This window comes from Notechis scutatus, chromosome 2 (genome assembly GCF_049901735.1).
Source record: "Notechis scutatus isolate UNSWTSFEM ecotype Mainland chromosome 2, rNotScu1.2, whole genome shotgun sequence".
NCBI lineage: Eukaryota > Metazoa > Chordata > Lepidosauria > Squamata > Elapidae > Notechis > Notechis scutatus.
Window position 1 is genome coordinate 155,626,576 of NC_142010.1, and position 21,364 is coordinate 155,647,939.

The 21,364-nt window shown below is 39.6% G+C and overlaps 1 protein-coding gene across 3 annotated transcripts in view; it reads left to right on the forward strand.

Annotated features, from left to right (window-relative positions):
- PDE4A (phosphodiesterase 4A) overlaps positions 1 to 21,364 on the forward strand; it is a 498,332-nt gene that overhangs the window by 406,237 nt on the left and 70,731 nt on the right. The window contains exon 1 of one of the 3 annotated variants that reach the window (XM_026681998.2): positions 885 to 1,430. The exons of the other annotated variants lie outside the window; for them this stretch is intronic. Coding sequence (XP_026537783.1) covers positions 1,294 to 1,430 — 137 coding nt within the window. The 5' untranslated portion in view covers positions 885 to 1,293. Of the gene's footprint in view, positions 1 to 884; positions 1,431 to 21,364 lie in introns of those variants that run through there. 3 annotated transcript variants of the gene reach the window in all.

A 21,364-nucleotide genomic window follows, 5' to 3' on the forward strand; every position in this document is an offset into this window, starting at 1 on the left:
TTTGTGCAGAGGCAAGGATCTGTCCGCAACTTTTTAAAGCAGACAAGTCCTGGGAAAAGATGTGGCTGCTTTAAATAAAGTACTACAGATTTATGTGCCCTGTTTCCATTCTGAAATGCTGCACAGCCCTAGAGATGGCCAGAATGCTCACCATCATTTATGGAAATCTTTGATATTTGCAGTGCATTAATTTTCAACATTGGTTCTCAACTACGATAGATGCTCTAGCCAGCTTCTAGTCACACATTACTAAGCTATTGTTAGTTAAGTTCCACGTATCACATCTAGGCCAATGTGGTTGCTAGCACCACGGGCAGTCCCCATCTTAGTTTCAAAGCTAGACAGTTTTAAAACGTTGAGAGACCCTTCTTAATTTGGAGAAGCGCAGATGGGAGGTCTCTCAGGTAGAAATAACATGGAACCACTGAAGGGTTGGTTTACTGTAGCGCAAACTATTAAGAATGTCTATATTCTTAGAAATATGCATATTTTCCTGACTGTCAAGTTGGATACAGCAGAAAAAGGAAAGAACGACTATATGATCCTCTTTTCCAAACCCAAATATAGAGAATTGGAGTTACTACCGGTAAGTAGAGAGCAGTGAAATCTGGCATTTTAAGCCTGGTATCAAAGACTAAGTAAAGAAAAGGAACCGATATGTTTCATATTCAGCTTTGGCTGTAACAGTTGGCTGTGGAATCTGGGTCGAAGGAAAAGAGCTCCACGACGGGATTTCTTTCCAAGTAGAAACAAGGAAATCTGTCCATTCTCACCAACGGTCTATTTATGGGGTTATCGACCGCGTTTTTCCGGTATACCAGGCTTAAGTTGGAGGGGGTGGGCCTCTCTAGGCAAAACACGCGCCGTCTTCCGAGTTTACCAACTTTCTCTGCGGAGCAGCCCCTCGGAGGACAGCACGGGGACGCTTTTCCCGCGGGAGGCAAAAAGACGGTTGCGCCTGCCGAGATCCTGGAGCCCCGCGCCCTCTCTTGCGCTTCTGGCCACTTTTCCCGCATTCCTCAGCAGGACCTTGCGCTCCGGCGCCGGGCTTTCTAGATCGCAGGTCCGCCCCCCTCCGCCCCAAACACAGTCACCGCCACGGCCAGCGCCGCCGCCGCCGCCTCCTCCTCCTCCTCCTCCAGCCTAAAGTCCCAGGCGCTGGCGAGCGCGTTGGGGATTTTCAGGAACCGCAGCAGGCGCTTCGAGATCCCGGGCGACTTCTGGGGGCTCCGGCACCGACTCTCCAGGGACGCCTTTCTTCCTCCATGAGTGGCTGCTCCCTCGTGCTCTTTCATGCCAGCCAAGGCCTTCGCGCCGCCTCGGTTCCTCGGGCTCCCGCCGGCTCACCAACGTGCCGCCGAGGTGGACATGCATTTCTCCTTCAGCGAGGAAGACATTAAGCGGCACCGGCTGTTGGCGAAGTCGGTGAGGTGGGTCAATTCAGCCTGGGGAGTTTCCGGGAGGAAGGCTGCGGTCGTGCGGCTTGCGAGGGTCCGTGGGGTTGTGGCAGATATTTGTGCAGACGGGATCTGCGGACAGCTGGCTTCCTGGGCCAGGGGATGGGGGAGCAGAGCTTCCGTTCCCCACCTCCCTCAAGCTCTATTTATTTATCCTGCTTCCAAAAAGGGTAAGGTTCTGGGTATGGTGGATAGGGCCACCTCGCCTGAAGGATACAAGAAGTGGACTGAGACCTATTTGGTCTCTTTCTTGGGGATCTTGATCAGATCGTTGTGAATTTAAATGCTGTTTCTGGCACCAACAAAGTTTTCTGTTGTAACTCAGTCTCAAGCAGTGCTGTGTACAACCGCAACTGTCTAGAGTCCTTCAGGATTGCAGCAGTTTATAAATGTAATGAATAAACTTTCCAGCCCCACTTAGCTTACCGTGTTGTGCTTACTTTTTATTGAGTGTTTGCTACAAAAGGACACTGGGAATAAATCATGATTCAGTTATGGTCTTGTAAAGCAAGCTATTGTTTTCTCTACTGGGATTCAGTGAACCCTGAAAAGTGGAGTTGTGAAGCACCGTTGTTGGAGCACAATCATTTTCATTGGTATTTTGGAAACTATCTTTCCAAATGAGTTTGTGTTGCTCATCTGGGCAAGGCAATCAGCTCTTGAACCGCAGAAAGGACCGAGTCCTTGTCCCAGTGTCTTCCCTGTATTGCTGTACTATTTTGTTTTGTTTTTTTGTATGTCGTGATTGGTATGTTGTTACCTGAAACATATGTTGAGAAGTGGCATAGATAACAAAGAAGAAACACAGTAAATTCTTTTTATTCTGGTTAGAGGGTTGCAGGTTCTCCGGTGCCCTCCATGCCACTAAATGCCCACTCAGACTTGGCTGCTATCAAGATTCACTGGAAATAAACCCATTGAGGTCCTGGACCTCCTTCCTTGTGCCCTGGCTGGAAGAAACAGCATTTGCGAGGAGAGGAACCTATCTGTTTCACGAGGACAGGAACTTATCTGTCGGTGTTTGTGGCTGCTGTAAAGCCTTTCTCAGTGAAGCACTACCATTTTTTTGCGTGCATATTGAGCAGGAAAATCTCTGGGCCAGGTGCCAAACGGTCTGCCTGTCACCATCTGCCATAAGATCTGACTGGCTCTGTCCCTCTTGAGAAAGTCGTATCTGCCTTGAGCACAAGTGGTCAATCGTAGCTTGCCTTCGGGGTCACTCTTGATCCTTCCCTCCTGATTCCCTCCATTTTCTTACTGTGCCTTTGAAAAGATGTGCAATTTCCCACCAACTTTCTTTTTTGTCTGTTACCTTGCATAAGATGTAATTAGGATGTTTAATTAGTACCGGCATTATGTTACAGTATTAAGTCTCTGTAACATTTTTATGTGAGGTTTGCTTGTGTGATAGGAAAGAGGTTTAGTGGGTTACATTAGGAGGTCACAGAAAAGATAAGCTCAGAATTCCTGCAGTCTTGGCTTTATGGAAGAGAATATTTGTAGCTTAGGGTTGATCTCTGGAGTCCTTGGGGCTCTCTGAGCTTGAGGGTTTGCATGCAGATATTTCATTACCCAGCTCGGATAACCACTTCAGTGCTAATGAGTGTAGGGTTTGCTTCCTGATATCCTACAATACCCTAATCAAGTTATTACCAAAGAGAAAGCCACACTCCCACCCACACTGGGAGGGCAAACGAATGTATATAAATAGGGAACAAGCCCCATACTCACCACATTGATGATGTTACCTAGTTGGGTAATGAAACTTCTCCAAGCAAACAATCAAGCTCACACTCTGTGGCCAGAGAGATGGACAGTTTTAATTGTGATTTAGAGCAGGAGTCCCCAATTCCCAGGCCAATAAGGACCAATAAGGGTCCTCGGCCCATTAGGAATCAAGTCACACAAACGAAGCTTCATCTGCACCTGGCAGGATCTAGGTATACCATGTGAAACCATGCCGCCACCCCCTCAATCTGAGGAAAATTATTTTTCCACGGTACCAGTCCCTGGTGCCCAAAAGGTTGGGGGGGGGGCACTGACAACAGAACAGAATACAAGATTTAGGTGGTCTCTTTGATCTAGTATCTGTCTCTTAAGTTTGGTTCTCCAGAGAAAATAATAAAGCTCTTTCAGCATCGGATTTGAACAGAATCCAGAAAGCATTTTGTCCCCTATCTGTGAATATGAATATACTATATCTCTATCTTGTGATATGTTTATGTGCTGTAATTGGAGACGTATAGAAACCAGGTATGGTAAACATTTAGTTAAGGCTTCTTCAACTATGTATCACCAAGTTACATGCACTACAACACCCGTCATCATCAGAGGAGAACGCTGTAATTCCCCTTAGTCAAGTTTTTGGTGACCAATTGTTCATGATTTATTTTCCCATGTTCTTCTTTTGTTGTACTTGTGTTTTGGTCTGTGACAGCAAATAAAGTATTTGCAACGTTTATATATATATAAAATTTAAACCTGAAACCACTATAAAAGTCTGACTCACAGATGAACACTATACAGAAGCCTGATGATGGCATGATGGCAGATGAGATTCTGCCGAAACGTTGCACATTGTGGCAGCAGCAGATATAACCACCATTGATTTATTAAACAAATTTATATAACAGCCCAACTCACCAACAGTAGACATCAAGAGTACAGGAAGCACTAGAAGTATGTGGATGTACAGAAAAACCCTACCCCAAAATAAAATATTACTCCTCTCGTTAAAAAGACCAAAGAGCAAAATTTCAGTCCTGTACCCTGACAACTATTATCCCTGTTTCCCTGTTTTCCTACTGATGCTTTTGCCAAGACTTTAGGCAAATGTAATCATAGCAGATGACAGCACCTAGCCACTTTGACTGATCTGGAAAACTCTATGCAAAGCCCAACCTGGTGAGTGCTGTGGGAAAGTTACAAAAACAACAAACCAAATGATTATGGAATGTCGTTGAAGTCACCAGAAGTGAAGTCAAGTGAGGCCTCTTGACTCTCTGATCTCAGCGTATGCAGAGCAGTACTATTCATGGTGAGAGCCAACTTGCCATAGTGGTTAGGCACAAAGACATTTGGGCCAGTCGCTTGTCTCTCAGCTCTAAGAGGGAGGCAAGCCATTTCTAAAAATCTTGCCAAGAAAACTGCAGCACTAGTCCATGCAGGTGCCAGGAGTCAACACTGACTTGAAGACACACAATTAACCACAGCATTCATCAAGGAGTCTACTTAAGTGGGGAGCGTCTGTTTTCAAATTATTGCTGGAATAGTTACCCCTCTCATAAAGGCCTCCACTGACTCCTGATCATTATTGTAGCTGATCACATAATCAGCCAGATGTTTGGACTGAATTTGGCATTTTTATCCACCTATCCTATCAAGTCCTTCTCTAGGACCAGAATAGACAAGCATTAAAGGTATGAGGGCAGGATGTTCTGTGCTCCATGTAAAGCCACCTTTTGCAATTTAATGATGGTGATTTTGTGCTGATGGTGTTCAAGTGGTGTTCCAGATGTTTTGGTATTGTACCCAAGATGTCTATTACTATGGGAACTCTCTTTGCTTTCTTTTGCTATGATCATTCTACAGGTTTTGGTATTCTGTGATTCTCTCCAGTTCTTTTTCTTCCATTCTCCTATCTCTGGATACTGCAGTATCCACTGTCCAGACTTTTTTGTCTTTCTTTCTTTTTTAAAAATATATTTTAATTAAGTTTCTTTTGTTACATCATAAAACATCATGGTATCAACAACGTTCTTGGCATCTATAGAGGTTTTTGGTTTAAATATCATAATACATTATGTTACATTTGTCTATTACTGAATAATAGCTTTAACTATAATTACTATTCTTATATCTTTATATAATTTACAAAATTTTGTTTTACTTTCTTAAGGATTGTTTCAATTAAAATTTTGGTCTCACTTCTTAGTTCCATTTGTTAGCCATTTATACCAATTATTCCAAATTGAAAAGAATTCAGAGTCGTCTTTTTATTTCAATTTCATTGTTAGCATATTCATCTCAGCACTTTCTGTTACTTTGTGTATTATTAGTTCTTCATTAAGGGTATTTGGTGTTTTCCAAACCTGCACAAAGGCTATTCTGGCGGCTGTTGTAATATATAACAATAAGTATTTTACTTCTTTCGGTAATCTTTCTTTGATTATTCCCAAAAGGAAGGTTTCCGGTCTGAGTTCAAACTGATACCCAGTGATCTCTTGTAACCAATTTTTAATTTGAATCCAGTAAGTCCTGGCCTCGGGGCATAACCACCACATGTGATAAAATGTACCGTCAACTTTTTTACATTTCCAACATTTGGGACTCATGTTGGGATAGATTTTTGCCAAACTCGTTGGAGCTAAATACCATCTCTAAAACATTTTGTACATATTTTCTTTGTATGCTGCAGATACCATTAATTTATAATTTATGTTCCATATTTTCTCCCATTCCTCTAATTCTATAGTGTATCCAAAATTCTGTGCCCATGCAATCATTGTGCTTTTGACTATTTCCTCTTCCATTTTGAAATCTAATAAATATTTGTATAGTTTAGTTATAAGTTTTTGTTCCGGTCCCATTAATATTTTATCTAATTGGTTCTGCCCTTTGTCAAATCTAAAATCTTTTAAATCTTTTTTATATTTATTTTGAATTTGCAAATATGGCCACCAGTCGATTATGATTCCATTTTCCTTCAGTTCTTGGTTTGATTTTAATTTCCCTTGACTATCTAATAATTCTTCATAGCTTACCATTTTCCTTAGGTCTAATCTATTTGGATGGATTGTGGCTTCCATGGTTGACAGCCATCGTGGGATTTCCATATAGTGTTTGCCTTTGATTTTTTTTCCAAGTTGCAATCAATGAATCTCTTATTAATTGAAATAAGTATGTACATTACTTTTGTTATCTCACAAAAATGCATGCCAACCTATCAGGAGGTCATGTCCTTTTAATGTTAAGATTCTCTTGTCTCTTAATTTAACCCAATCAATCCAACTCAACACCACTGCCTGGTAATAAAGCTCACATTCTGGTAGTCCAAGACCGCCTCTGCTCCTATCATCTTGTAATAATTTCATTTTGATACGTGGCCGCTTGCCCAACCAGACAAACTTGGATGTCATTTTATTTAGTTTTATAAAGAAAGATTTCCCTAATTTAATTGGGATCATTTGGAATAAATATATTAGTTTTGGTAGAGTATTCATTTTCAGCGTTGCTATTCTCCCTAATATAGACAGTTTCAATTTGGCCCATAATTCCAATTCTTTTCTGATTTGCTGAATCAGATTAACATATTTGTCCTCTTTTAGTGATGAGCATCTGGGTGATATCCAAATTCCCAGGTATTTCACCTTTTTTACTATTTGCAGTCCCATTATATTTTCTAATTCTACTTTCTGTTTTGTTGTACAGTTTTTGACTATCGTTTTAGTTCTATTTATTTTAAGTCCTGACACTTCTCCAAATTTTTCTATTTGTTGCAACAATATTGGTCCTGAATTCAATGGATCTTCCTTTAAAAATACCAAATCATCGGCAAATGCCTGAACTTTATATTCCTCATTTCTAATTTTAATTCCATGAATCTCTGGATTTTGCCTGGTTGTAGCTAGCAACAAGACAAGATAAATAACAGAGGTGATAATGGACACCCTTGTCTCACTCCTTTTGCAATTTCAAAATCTTCAGTGCAATCTCCATTTAATAATACACTTGCTTTTTTATTTGAGTATATTTCTTGTAATGTTTTTTCTATATTAGTACCAAAATTCAACTTTTTAATTTGATATAACATGAATTTCCAATTAAGATTATTGAATGCTTTTTGCGCATCTAAGAAAATTAAGGCTGCCTGTTTTTCTGGGTGAGCTTCGTAGTATTCAATCGAATTTAGTACTGTCCTAATATTGTTTTTAATTTGTCTATTTGGCAGGAAACCATTCTGGTCTGTATGTATAAGTTCACTCAAAATTGGATTCATTCTTTCTGCCAATATTGTCATAAATATCTTATAATCCGTATTTAGCAATGAGATTGGCCTATAGTTCGTAATTAGTTGTTGATCGGTGCCATCTTTTGCAATTAAGGAGATGTATGCCTTGGACCAGGATCTCGGAAGTCTAGCTTGCGTGAATGCCTCATTATATAGTTCCAGTAATATTGGTTCAAATATTTCAGATAAAATTTTATATAGTTCGCCTGGTAGACCAACCGGACCTGATGTTTTATTATTTTTTTGTTTTTGTATCGCCTTTTGTAATTCTGTTAGTGTAATTTCTTTATTAAGTATTTCTCTGTTTTCTTCTGAGATTGGGCTCAGACCATTTCCCTCCAAGTAGTATCTGATGTTTTCTTCCATAAATTCTTCTTGCTTATAAAGCTCGCCAAAATACCTTTGTGCAATTCTCTTTTTCTCTTCCATCTGATTGATAATACACTGTCCCTCATCCTTAAGTTGCTGAATTAATCTTTTCTCTTTCTCTGTTTTTAATTTATGGGATAACCACCTTCCTGGTTTATTTGCTGATTCAAAGAAATTATGTTTAAGAGTTTTTAAGTTACATGCATTTTCCTCAATATCTATCAAATTTAGTTCATGTCTAATCATCCCTATTTCTTTCTTAGCTTCCATATTTTGGGGGTCTTTTTGGAGTTCATATTCAAATTTTTTAATCCTTTCTTGTAATTCATTCTGTTTCTTCCATTTTTCTTTATTTTTCTTAGCTATATAGGCTATTGATATGCCTCTCATGAAGGCCTTTGTAGTGTCCCATAAATTTTGTAAACTAGTATGTTGTTTTAAATTAACCTTAAATAATATTTCTAACTCATTTTTAATTCTTGAAATATATTCTTTTTCTTTTGTTATTTGTGAATTTAATATCCATCTCCTTTTCCTTTTATTATGTCCTTTCCATGTAATTTTTTTGTCTTTCTTATCTCAGTTGTTAAGTGTGGGGTGTTTATGTGTCAAGCACTATTTTGTTTGGATTCTAAAATCCCAAAGCACTTTAGCTTCTTCATTTTTATTCCTTTGTTTATTTTGTGGTCCCAACAGTTCTGCTTGAAGATAAATGGAATTTTTTTGCAGATATTCCAATGCACCATTGTTGTTATTTTGTCATGCCATTTTACCTATACCAGATTAGTTGTCACTGGACAAAAAGAACAATGCTAGGCATTGGTATTCTTGGACATTTGGTGACAAGTAGACTACACAACTCAGGAATGTTGGCTGAGCAACCAGGCCAACAACTGTTTATTTGGAATTACTAGAAGAAAAGTGCACAAATATATGAAGATTGAAAGCAAAGAAATTATGTTTATATTTATTTATTATAGCATATCCATGCAACCATGAAATCACAGCTGCCAATTCAGCTGGTACTGCTGGACCAAGTAGCTTTAGTTGGTACTGGACCAAGTTCGTATGCACCAAGTTCTTCTAAAAGATCTAGGATATTGTAATGTATTGGTGTGATATATGTGTGAATCCAAGTAGTGTGGCTTTTTGTAATTGATATTGTCAATGCACTATTTTTTAAATTGCTGCTCAAGATTTTTTGGTATGGCAGCCTAGGTGCCAGTAACCACTGAGACCCACCTCAGCTGGTTTATGCCATAATCTTTCAGTTTCAGTTTTCAGACCTTGATACTTCGTGATTTTCTCCATTTATTTTATATTCTACTTTCTCCTTATATTGCCACATCAATTATCCACACTTTCTTCTTTTCAACCAGAGTTGTATTTGGTGTGTTTGGTGTTTATCACTGTGTATTTGGAAATCCTACATATTTTTACTTGATCATTTTTGACTATTTTTTCAACTATATGTTGTCACCAATTTTTCATTAGTGGTACATGCTAATTTTTACAGATGTTCTGGTGAATCATTTTGGCGACTATATTATATCATCTTTTATATTCAGCTTGTGCAATCTTCTTTCACAAGCTGAGTACATGATCTACTGTTTCTTCTGTCTCTTTGCACAATCTTCAGTTTGAATCATATGATGATTTTTCAATTCTGGCCTTGATTGTATTAGTTTGAATTTTTGATCTTGCATAGCCAAGATCAAGTTTTCAAAAAAAAAAAAAAATTGTTCCAGTTGTAAGCCATGGTCAGGTTTTATCTTTATCCACTTTCCCCTCAATCTTTTGTAGAAATTGATTATGTAATGCTTTTCCTTGCAGCATTCTGTGCAAGTTTTTAATTACATTATTTTGATATTCACTATACATATAATAAATTCCAATTTTAATTTGCATTAATTGTTGTTCTTGGCTTATATTTTAATAATCACTCAATGCGTGCTTTTCTTCTTTGACATTTAAATTGAAGTTGTGTGTGTGTGTGTACATGTATATGTATTCATAGATAGATAGATAGATAGATGATAGATAGATAGATAGATAGATAGATAGACAGACAGACAGACAGACACTGATTGCCATACCAAAAAAATCTTGAATGTCACTTAGTAAATCTGCACATTGACAAAATTTCCATCTGTCAATTGCAAAAGGCCACATTGCTTCAATCCACACAGATACTACGCCAATACAACATCCTAGGTTTTGGGGAAGAACTTGATACATATGAAGGCCAACACCAGCTAAAGAACTGGTAGCTATAACTTTACATTGTTGTGAACAGAGAATAATAATAATTATTGTATCCTGACTTTTTAATATATAACTCAGGAAGCAAACATACCTAACACTCCTTCCTCCTCTTATTTTTGCCACATAAATATGTGGTGAGGTGAGGTGAGCTGAAAAAGAATTACTGGCCCAAATTCACCCAACTGGCTTTCTTGCCTAAGACAGGACTTGAACTCATTGTCTCCTGGTTTTTATTTATTTACATAAAACATGTACACAGCCACCCACGTTATACCATGGTGCCTTAATCAGGAGATAAAACCACATCCATGTACAATAAAAATATTAAAACCAAAAAACCTGCCCCCATTACTAAACTTAGCTCATCTTATCCTTATATGGTTTCTTGAGTCAGCACTTTAACTAAACCTGCCATCTATATTGGCCTCTTCCCTAATTAGATTTATAGGACCATGCTTTTCAGATTCCTGCATTAATCTGCAGCACTATTCATTCTTCAGACCCTGAAAGTGAAGAGTTAAGGCTGCTCTATATAACTGGATGGGCTGTGAGAATTCGATCCTCCCACGCCATGCTGGGCCCCATTGTCTGTGGTTTTTCTTAAAGAAATGTCTGATACTGATTTCAACTTTTTGAACATCACAAGCAAGCCCCCGTTTGTGTATGCAGTTAATTTACTATAGGAAACCTTTGTGGTGCTTGACAAATAAATTTATATGTCAAGAACCCACTTCTGTAGATGCAATTTTGTAAACTGGGCAAAATGCTGAGCACAAAAAGCATATATGCCCAGGTGCAGAATAGTTTTCCATTTTCTAAGCAGGAGAACAAAAGAACACAATAGATGCCTGAAACCTAAGCAAGCAAAAAAAACCCACAACCCAATCATATATCCTAAACTTGGAGATTTTGTTCCATCAGCTGTAAATCATGGAAGGATCTGTGGAACATTTATTCCTTGCATAGTCTTCTCATGATTAAATATAAATTAAATTCAGTAACCTTGCAGATGTCTGGAGTACCCATTGTTGAGAAGTCTGGGAATTGAAGTTTACATATTGGGATATTTAAGAAGGAAGGGTGGGGTGAGGATTGGAGATTAAACTTGCTTTGGGTCTGTTCTTCTGATCTTGCTTTCCTTCCACATCTTGAAGGTGTTCTAGTTGAATGTATATAATATGCTCTGCAGTCAGTGCTAAACTTCTCATGCACAAACCTAAAAAAATGAAGGAAGTTGCGGAAATGCAAGTAATACATGTCAGTAAACCTATTTATGAGTTTGGTGCATTAAAAAAAAAACTCTTGGTGGATTTTACTCATTGCTTTGCTCATTGTCCAGTTTCCCTAGTTTCCATTTGTGATGATGTAGACCAGTTCCTGCCTGAGACTCCCTCAATACTCTGTTAACAAGAGCTAATTTTCCTTCTTACATAGATTTGTGCCCATGTGGCTTATGCCATTACGGTTTAATTTCCATTGCAAGATTCTTAACTACTTTCCAGCTGAAAAATTCCATAAAGCCTCAGGTTTACACTCCATGCTTGCTGCAGGATGAGCCCAGCTGAGCTCCGCATATCTAATTTCTGAATAAATATACCATCTCTATGTTAATAAGAGAATGGAGATTTCTTTCCACGGTTTCCTGAATCCAACTGCTACAATCTCTCTTCCCTTTTTCTTTTCCATCCATTTTCTTTGGCAAGCCCCTCTGACAAGTTTAGAGAGAGCTGTCATTAGAGTGTTGCCTGCTTAGCTGGGCTGGCATGAGAAATGTCAGGGAGGAAACCAGAGAAGAGAAGCTATATTTAAGTTCTGGGGAGGCAGCCTGCTGTGTGACGCTGCATCCCATCTTGGAGACTTTTCCTATCTTCAGAAGCTCAGTCCTGAATTCTTTATTTTTCATTCTCCTGCTCTGAGCAACATGAGGGAATCTTTTCTGGATGCCTTCAGCAAGCATGGATCCAAACTGGAGTAAGCGCAAGCATGAGGCTGGACATCTCAGCCACATGAGAATGGAGCTCTGATTCCACTTGGATGATGCCCAGGAGAATTGATGACGCACTCAGATGGGGCCGTTGTCTCAATTCTCTGTGGTCTGCCATTAATGAGTTGGCCTCTCACCAACGAGGAACAGAAGTCAGGGAACACAGCCCTGCAAAGGCAGCGCAAAACCTAAAAACAAAGTTAGAAAGAGAGATGGCTAAAGGTTTTAAGGCAGGGGTGTCCAACCTTGGCAACTTTAAGCCTGGAGGACTTCAACTCCCAGAATTCCCCAGCCAGCAAAGCTGGCTGGGGAATTCTGGGAGTTGAAGTCCTCCAGGCTTAAAGTTGCCAAGGTTGGACACCCCTGTTTTAAGGTATTGAAAGGGGCAGGAGAAGGGCATTACCTCCCTGTGGTGGTTTTTAGTTCCTTTGTTCTGACAGGCTTGGGGAATGGTACAGATGTTTGCCAAACCTGCTTAAAAGGGATGAAAGTGGGATAAGCATAGAAGCCAGCTGCAAAATCTCTTTTAAAACACACTCAGTGGTTGGGGGAAGGGGGAAACCTACTGTCTCTAGAACTTTGTTTCAGTAACATATTATTCCATAGATTGAGCAACAAATGTTCCCATTCAGACTAGAGTCTTTCTATTTGCTAAGTGGCTGGAAATGGAAATATTTTTCTTTCCATAAATTAAAAAAAACTAGAACCTTCTCCTCGCTCCTAAATTAAATGGGTAAGTGGACAGTCTGACCCTCCTCCCCATAACTGCAGCCTTGAAAAAGGGACTTAAATAGTTTTAAAAGTCATTTTAAACTTTTTATGGGCCATCTCATCAGCCTTAGGTCAGTGGCAAGCTTGGGCTATACAGAATGGCCCAGTTCAATGATTGAAAAAACATTACCCTAAAACTCTTTAACGGTGCCATTTGGATTCAACAGTGGTGATCTGTTGATCTGTTTGGGTATTTAATTTTATTTTTTACATTCAACATTGAGCCCTCGACTGGCACTTAATGTAGAATACATTACTTTACATGCTGAAGATTCGTGGTTTTGTCACCTGCTGTCAGCCAAGGTTTTTCTTATTAGAAATTTTGAACATTTTTAGTTTTGAGGCTCATTGGGGGTTTTTATATAAATTTTATTAAGATTAATTGTAAGATAAAAATACAGGGAAAATAAGTTAGAAAACTAAGAGAAAGAGAGAAGTGCAAAGAGAGAGTGGAAAAATGATTTCCAATTTTTTTGAGTGCAGTAAAAATACAAAAAAAATTACAATCTCAACCTTTTGCCTTACATTTCACAACATTTCAATATAATAACAAAATCATTGTAATCATCAAAATCTAAAATCAAGGTTTCATTTTTTCAGTTTCAGGCAAAATGTCCAGAAACACTTTCCAAGTAGAAAGAAAACTAGATAAAATTTGTCTCTTTCAATAAAGCAGCCTGTTTCACCATCTCTGTTGATACCTTCACCTTTACCTTGACCCTGCTTTCCATTGTGTGTCTTTCCATTTTTGTGCATATAAGATTCTCACCACTGTCAACATGTATAATAACAAAGTTCCAAATTTTCCTTAAAGTTCTTTATCCATCAAACCTAAAAGGAAACCCTGAAGCTGATATTTAAAACAAACATGAATTTCTTTAACGTTTTGTCAAGGATTTCTACGTAGCAGTGCCACCAATATTATGACTTTCTGAAAGTTTTTCCTAACCTACCAGTTGTGGACAAATGTTTGTGCTTAGAATAAATCATCTGAAATCCCCACATGGATGATTGACTAGATGGAAGGGCATTGCTTGCCTATTGCTGAGCTGGCTTGTACATTAAAGGGAATTGATGACGCTGAGTGAGGTTTCAGATTTTTTTTTTCCAACGTATTGTTTGCTCAGTAAACATCTGTCAGCCCTATTTACCATCGAAAGAGAAATAAGCGTAACTGAAAGAAGAAGGAAATAAGATATCCTCAATTCTTCCTTTGAGTCATGCATTGAAATTTGTAGGGTTGTCGCCTTCCTAGTCTGATTCTGCCAAACTGCATAGTTTGGCTGCGGCATTGGCAGCTAGAAAGCACAACTCAGACCTTTCAGTGCTGGGTTCAGTCTGTGTTGCTCATCGTGATCCTTCTTGCTTTTTGAATGTTGGACTCAGAGGGCTCCAGCAGATTGTTGACTGATCTGCTTGCCATACACTTGCAGTGGAGATTTGCCACGGTGTAACACTTATTTTGAAGAACGTCTCCTGTTCTGTAACATAACTCCCCAGGCAGAGAATATATGTTTTTTTAATTAACCACTAGGGTATTATTCTGCCAAGCAGGCGGCAGCATCAAAAGCTGCCCAGAAGGATATGGTATCTTGCAATCTATTGGGACAACTTTCCACTTGCCCTTTGGTGAAGATTTATTTGTCATTTTGAAGAATGTCCAGTGTACTCATTACGCAGTGTTCATTAACTGGCACTCTTTAACTCCCAGTTGCACTGTTGACACTCATACGTACAATTATTCAGGATTAATAACTTTCTGTTCAGACAATTTTGTCTTATTCCAGCACCAACATATGCAGTAAACACTGACTCTGTGATGCTCCTATGTCTCTCTCTCTCTTCCTTTCACATGTATAGCCTTGCTTCTGGCACACTGGTTGGGCTGATACATCATGTTACAGAGCAAGTCTAATGCTTATTTCTGATTCAGTGTGATAGGTAAACCCAGCTATTAAGGCTTGCAAATAATTAGTTGTGACAGCGTTATGCGTGACCCCCTCCAGCCTAGTTTTAGTGAAGGAACATGGTCAAACCATGGATTGGCAATATATGAATACAGTCACTGAGTGCTTATCCCTATGCCAGTGTTGGGCATAGATTCATTCTCCATCTAGACATTTAAGAACCAAAGCACCATTCTTCCTCTCTCGGTATAACTTTTCTCTAATTGGTTAATTTGTTTTCACCGACAAATTTCCTTGAAAATGTATTTGCTTTGGATTAAATGCTGGGAACATCATAATGGGAACAGCTGTTTATTTGCAGAAACTGGCTAGTTTGCTTCAGCAGTTTCTGAAAATGATAGGTACTCTAAAGATTCATTTCCCATTACAGTGACCTTCCTGTCTGATGGTAATGGGACAGCAATTTCTGGACTTTCAAAAGGCACTAGCTTGGGGCAGGCGGACTTTTTTTTATAGGAGAGCTATCTGATAAATGCTCAGTTCTCAGTAATGGATTGAAGATTTCTTGGTTGAATGTGAAAGCTATGTGTGTTTGCACACTAAGCCTATTTGGAAGCTAATCATGATGCTGGTGTATCTACCAAGGGACCCACTAACTAATTGCTCTCTGAGGGGAGGCCTTGAGCATCAGAGGCTCAATTACTCATGCATTACTCTTTGAACAGCTTCTCTTCCCAAGTCTTTGAAATAATGTAAGAATTGAGATCCACTATGGGCACTTCTAGTTGGAGAAAGTAGAGATAGGAAACTCAAGAGCCATAGCCCACGTTCTACGAAAGTGCAGTGCAGGGAAGTTTATCACTTCTTTTGTATTGCAACTAAGCAGTTCTTCTCTTTTTAATCCAGGGTGAGCACTCTTTGGTAGCCAAGGGGTGTATTTAATATATTGGGGAAGTTGCAAATCAGATAGATCCACATCACTTGTGGTGGTTGGGGGAGGTCTTTGTTTGTTTGTTTTTTATGACATATGCCTTCTGTTGGGTTTACATTATAAAGTGTAGTATTTCCCAACTCAAGTAGGTCAGGAAAGGAACACGTTTGGATTTCACGGGTTTTTTCAGAGCCGGATCTGCTGATTACATGAAAGGGATCTTAAACTGTAAGGCAGAGGTGTCAAACTCAAGGCCCAGGAACCCGATCCAGCCCATGGAGTGCTCAGATCTGGCCCATGGGGCCACCCTGGAAACAGTAAAGGACTGGCCCTCGGTGCCTCTGCCAGTGAAAATGGACTTTGGGAGGGCCGTGGGCATCTCTCCCAAGCTCCATTTTTCCTGGCAGGGGGTTTCAGAAAGCCGTCACAGCTGAAAATAGAGCTCAGGAGCCCGTTTCCACTGGCAAAGTGCTCGGGCTACCACAGGTGCTCCTGACATGAGTGAGGTTGAGCTGCCCATGCCCATCCTGGCCACGCCCCCCCCTGGCCCCCCCAAGGTCAAATACAACCCTGGTGCGGCCCTCAATGAAATCGAGTTTGACACCTCTGCCGTAAGCAATCTTGCTGATTTCTATTTGAATCTTTATAGTAACCTTCTAAGGTAGGCCTGAGTAATTCTCAGATCTGAAGTGCACCTTCAGAGGTTTATGGATTATGGGGAGTGGGGGGCGGGGTTGTGATTTAGAGGAAGCTCATATGGAGAATATTCATAGCTTAGAACCTCGGTTGCCTATATCAGGGATCCCTAGTTCCTGGTCTTCGGACCAGTACTGGTCTGTGATCCATTGGAAACTGGGTTGCACAAGAGGTGGGAAAACACGCAAAGCTCCATTTGCACATGTGATACCACCCCCTTCCTCCCCCCCCCCCGTCCCCCTGCCAGCGCCCCCTGCCGGAGCTGCTGATCTGGAGAGCCAGAAAGGTTTATTTCTTTCTTTAGGAGATTTATATTGCTGCCTACCTGCACGTGGCGACTCAGAGCGGCTTACAAGAACATAAAAACATCGTATAAAAACAATAAAACTAACAAAAGAGAGAATCATATAGCAAATTCATAAAATTAATAAAATAATATAACAAAACAAACCCCCTTCCCCGGCGACAACACATCATATGAGCCATTTAAGGTTCCCCAAGCCTGCTGGCAGAACCAGTTCTTCAGCACCTTCAGCAGGTTGGGGACTGCTGGCCTGTACTGTTCCAGTAAAAATGGTTAGGCATTGTTTCCCACCAAAGCAGGGTTTTAAACGCAGGAATTCTGGCCTTTTATTCCTATTGATTTCACTTGTTCTCCTAACCATTGTGTAAAATGGTTACAGTCTTCAGTTGCGGCATCCATTTTCAAGATTTTGGTCATAACACCTCCAGAGAATGCCAGATGGGGAAACACTGCCCTAACCCTGTCCTGATCTTTTCTTCTTGGCTAAGATCCCAAGACTTCTTTCTCTGTCTTTTTCGCCCTTTCTCTTATTTTCCTTTTTCTTTTTTGCAAATGCCTATGTTGGGAGGTGTCCACCGTTCTGATTTCCTTGCCCTGCAACAAGGACTTTATTTTTTTATTTTTATTTATTTTTTTGATATTTCTAAGCATATCTTTAAAAATGTGACTTTATCAAATTTGTTTGCAGAAATACGAATCTCATTCAGACACTTATTGGATCACTTATTTAGACTAATTGTCTTGCTTCTACATCATGTGTGAAATGACTCTGAATTTAGTTCTAGCTGAGTTTCCAACTTGGCGATGGTGCACAGAACCTCAACATAGTACAGTTTATGGATGAAGAAGCTGTTTTTGTAAATGAAGGACAGCAAGCTAAAGAAAAACACAATAGCTTTATTATCTCTCCTTGCACTAAAAATCTCTGGATAGCATGTTTAAAAAAAATGCTTCCCTTGGATTAGTTTTCAAATATGTATTTCTGGCTGTTGATTTAAGGAGCTTTGTAAAGTTTTAGCGCTGATGATGTCTCTGCACCAGCCTTCCTTTTTCTCCTTTGCCCTGCCGCTTTGGACTGGAGCTCCTCTGGGCAGCCCAGTTGCAAAAGTGACCATCGACTTTGATGCCTAATCTTACGTGAACTCTATGAGTGAAGAACCTCCCCATATCACAAAGCTTCCAAAGAAATAACCGCACCCATTTTGATTGGAAATAGAGAGAGAGGTTGCTGTGGATTTGTAGTCAACATCTTGGCTTTATTCATTTCCCATTTTTGGAGGTTACCACCACAGAATCAGTGATCTTACATTTTAAAAAAATGTTTTGTGAATATAAGTAAACCAGGACAGAAATTACTTTCTGTGAATTCTAGAAATGAGAATAAACCACATTCAATGCTTATTAACCCAGGATGATTGTGACTAGCCAATCATCTTCCAGTACAGATGTTCTTACTCACAGTAATTCCACATAGGGAGAATCTCCCATCTACGTGCTCTTTCCCGGTTTAACAAGTTTTGTTTCTCTCACCATCAATGGCGCATGCTCAGTAAGTGCTGTGACTAATGTAGAAATCCAACATATCCGGGGGCTGCACATCTGGTAAGGAGCTTTAGAAAGCTACATGTGGTGTTTCATGGCAAATGTTTCCATAACTAGCATGTACTTTCAGTCAGTCCTAGTCAGTCCTGGAGAATCTGAGGCCTCCAAGATAGAGCTGAATTGTAGCATAGCTCATTGGTGCCCAATTTGCCTGAGGTTGAAATGTTGTACTTCAGGAACATTTAAATGTCCACACGTTTCCTATGCCTGGCTTAAGGAATATTTAAAATTGAGTCTAACATCTGGTTCACCTAGCCTATTATTCAAGTTTTCTTGGACTATGTGTCTTTAGATGTGATTACTTTAATCATGGGAGGCATATCATTATTAGCATTGTGACTAGCACACTTTCAGTTCACCAGAAGCTTGCTGGACATTCAACCAATAGTGATTCAGTAACAATAACAGTAACAAAGTTGAAAGACACCTTGGAGGTCATCTAGTATAATCCCCTGCTCTTACAGGAGATCTATACTATTTCTGATAAATGGCTGTCCAGTCTCTTAAAAACCTCCAGTGATGGGGCACCCACAACTTCCAAAGGTAACCCGTTCCGCTGATTAATTGGTCTTAGTTCTGGATTGCTTTTCTCCTTGATTAGTTTCCATCCATTGTGTCTTGTCTTGTCTTCTGGTGCTTTGGTAAATAAGTTGGCTCCTGTTCCTTGTGGCAGCCCTTCAAGTATTGGAAAACTGCTATCTTGTCACTCCTGGTCCTTCTTTTCACTAGACTAGATATACCCAATTCCTGCAATTATTCTTTGTATACTTTAGCTTTGTATGTTAGATTCTTTTTCTTTCTTTCTTTCTTTCTTTCTTTCTTTCTTTCTTTCTTTCTTTCTTTCTTTCTTTCTTTCTTTCTTTCTTTCTTTCTTTCTTCCTTTCTTTCTTCCTTCCTTCCTTCCTTCCTTCCTTCCTTCCTTCCTTCCTTCCTTCCTTCCTTCCTCCCATTCTTCTTCTTTGTTCCTTCCTTCCTTCCTTCCTTCCTTCCTTCCTTCCTTCCTTCCTTCCTTCCTTCCTTCCTTCCTTCCTTCCTTCCTTCTTTCCTTCTTTCCTTCTTTCCCTCCCATCTCCCTCAAAGAGGACTCCTTCTTCTTGCTTTGTTGGATTTTCTTATAAAGAGACACTGGATTTTAATATTCCAAATCATATTGAGCTATGGACTATCCATGTAGCTAAGCGGAGAGTGAGGGGGGGAGACTCACATTAACATACAAATAGTTCTTGACCTACAACCATTGGCTTAGCCAATTGCAGCAATTACAACAGCAATGAAAAAAGTGACTTATGACTGGCCTTCACATTTATGACCATCACAGCATCTCCATGGTCATGTGTTCAAAATTCAGGGGCTTGGCAGCTTGCCATATATCTACAATTGTTGCAACATCCCAGAATCACGTGATCGTCATTTGTGACCTTCCCAGCTGGCTTTCTACCAATGGGGGAAATGGGATTAATTTAACAACTGCAATGAATTGTTGCTTAACAACTGCAGCAAAAGAAGTTATAAAATTGGGCATCACTCACTTAACAACCGCCTTGCTTAGCAACAGAAATTCTCCTCCCAATTGTGGTCATAAGTCGAGGACTACCTGTATGAAAACTACCTTATATTCTGCCCATAGAGCACAGTGCTTGCCAGACACTGCTGTGAATCGTAATTATCAGCCTTCCCCTTTTGATTTTGCCAGTTTGATCTGCTGGGAGATGTAGTTCAGTAACATCAAAACTGAATGCAATAAGGGATTTTCTTTCTTAGTCCTAAAATATTTACTTGGGAGAAATTGTTTTAATCTTTTTATTGGGTCCTAGATTTAGGCTACAATCTAAGCACCAATGTCTGAAAAAGGTTTGAAATTGGGCACATAGTATACTGTTCTCTTCATCTCTTTTATGCCACACTTGCTTCCATCCTGGAATGACAAGTCAGCAAGCAAATGAATACAATCTCACTTAATACTTATATAACGTAGTTTACAGTTCATGTGTTCTTCGATTACATTTTGTTGTTCATTATCAGCAATATTGGAAAAGCAGAGGAGAGCAAAGTGCTGTAAACAAATGTATTGAAGAAAATCTAGTGGAATGTTAAGGCAAAATACAAACTGATCCAGTTTCAGCTTTTGGGCTGTTTTAAAAATAATAATAAAATAAAAATTCACTCCACTAGATATAGTAAAAGAATCCAACACCTCCAATGCTTTTAATATTACCTGCCCCAATTCTCCACCCTAAGATAAAGCACCACCCTTATTTTCATACCCCTAAAGGCCCTTTTCTGCTTGCCAAATTCTTTGTTATTTTTGTATGTAAATGTCTTGGGTCCTCTGCTGATTTCAGAAGTGAATTATACCAGTAACTTGAACCTTCCATTATTGAAATGTATGGTCCACCTCTGTCATCTAGACACAAAGAGGGAACTTGGATGATGAGGCTGTTTAGACAAGAGTCTCATACCAATTATCTAGTCTTGAAACTCATAGTAAAACATAGCTGTAAGACAGAACAGAAGTGGCCTCATATATTTCTTGTGTAGTACGATTGGTGGACAGAAATTCTGTGTTCATAAGTGGTTAGAATCCCAAATGCAATGGAAAGGCTCTCTGTCTTTGTGTAAGGCCACTAGATTTCAATCCTACTAAGGAAAGAAGAAAAACCCTGAGCCTAGAAACCTTGCCAAAATGCTGGAGATGGGATGAGTCACCGTGGTATCACCAGCATTTACTTTGGAGCAAATTCATTACTTATATTTTTATTCATCCATCCCTTCATTCAATTTATTGACCCCTTCCCCCCATCTTGCCACAAGGTGACTCTGGATAACTTACATTAAAAGAATAAAATCATAACAATAAGAATACAGAATTATAATTAAAGGGGGAAGGAGCAAGATGCTCAGGAGAGAGGTGGGATCTGCTATTAGTCCATCAACCATCTCCAGCCTCCAGGTACTTCCTCTTGGAGCCCCAGGCCAACTGGCACAGCCAGGTCTTCAGGCTCTTACAGAAGGACAGGAGGGTGGGAGCCAATCTGACCTTAGGGGCAAGATGTTACAAAGCACCATGG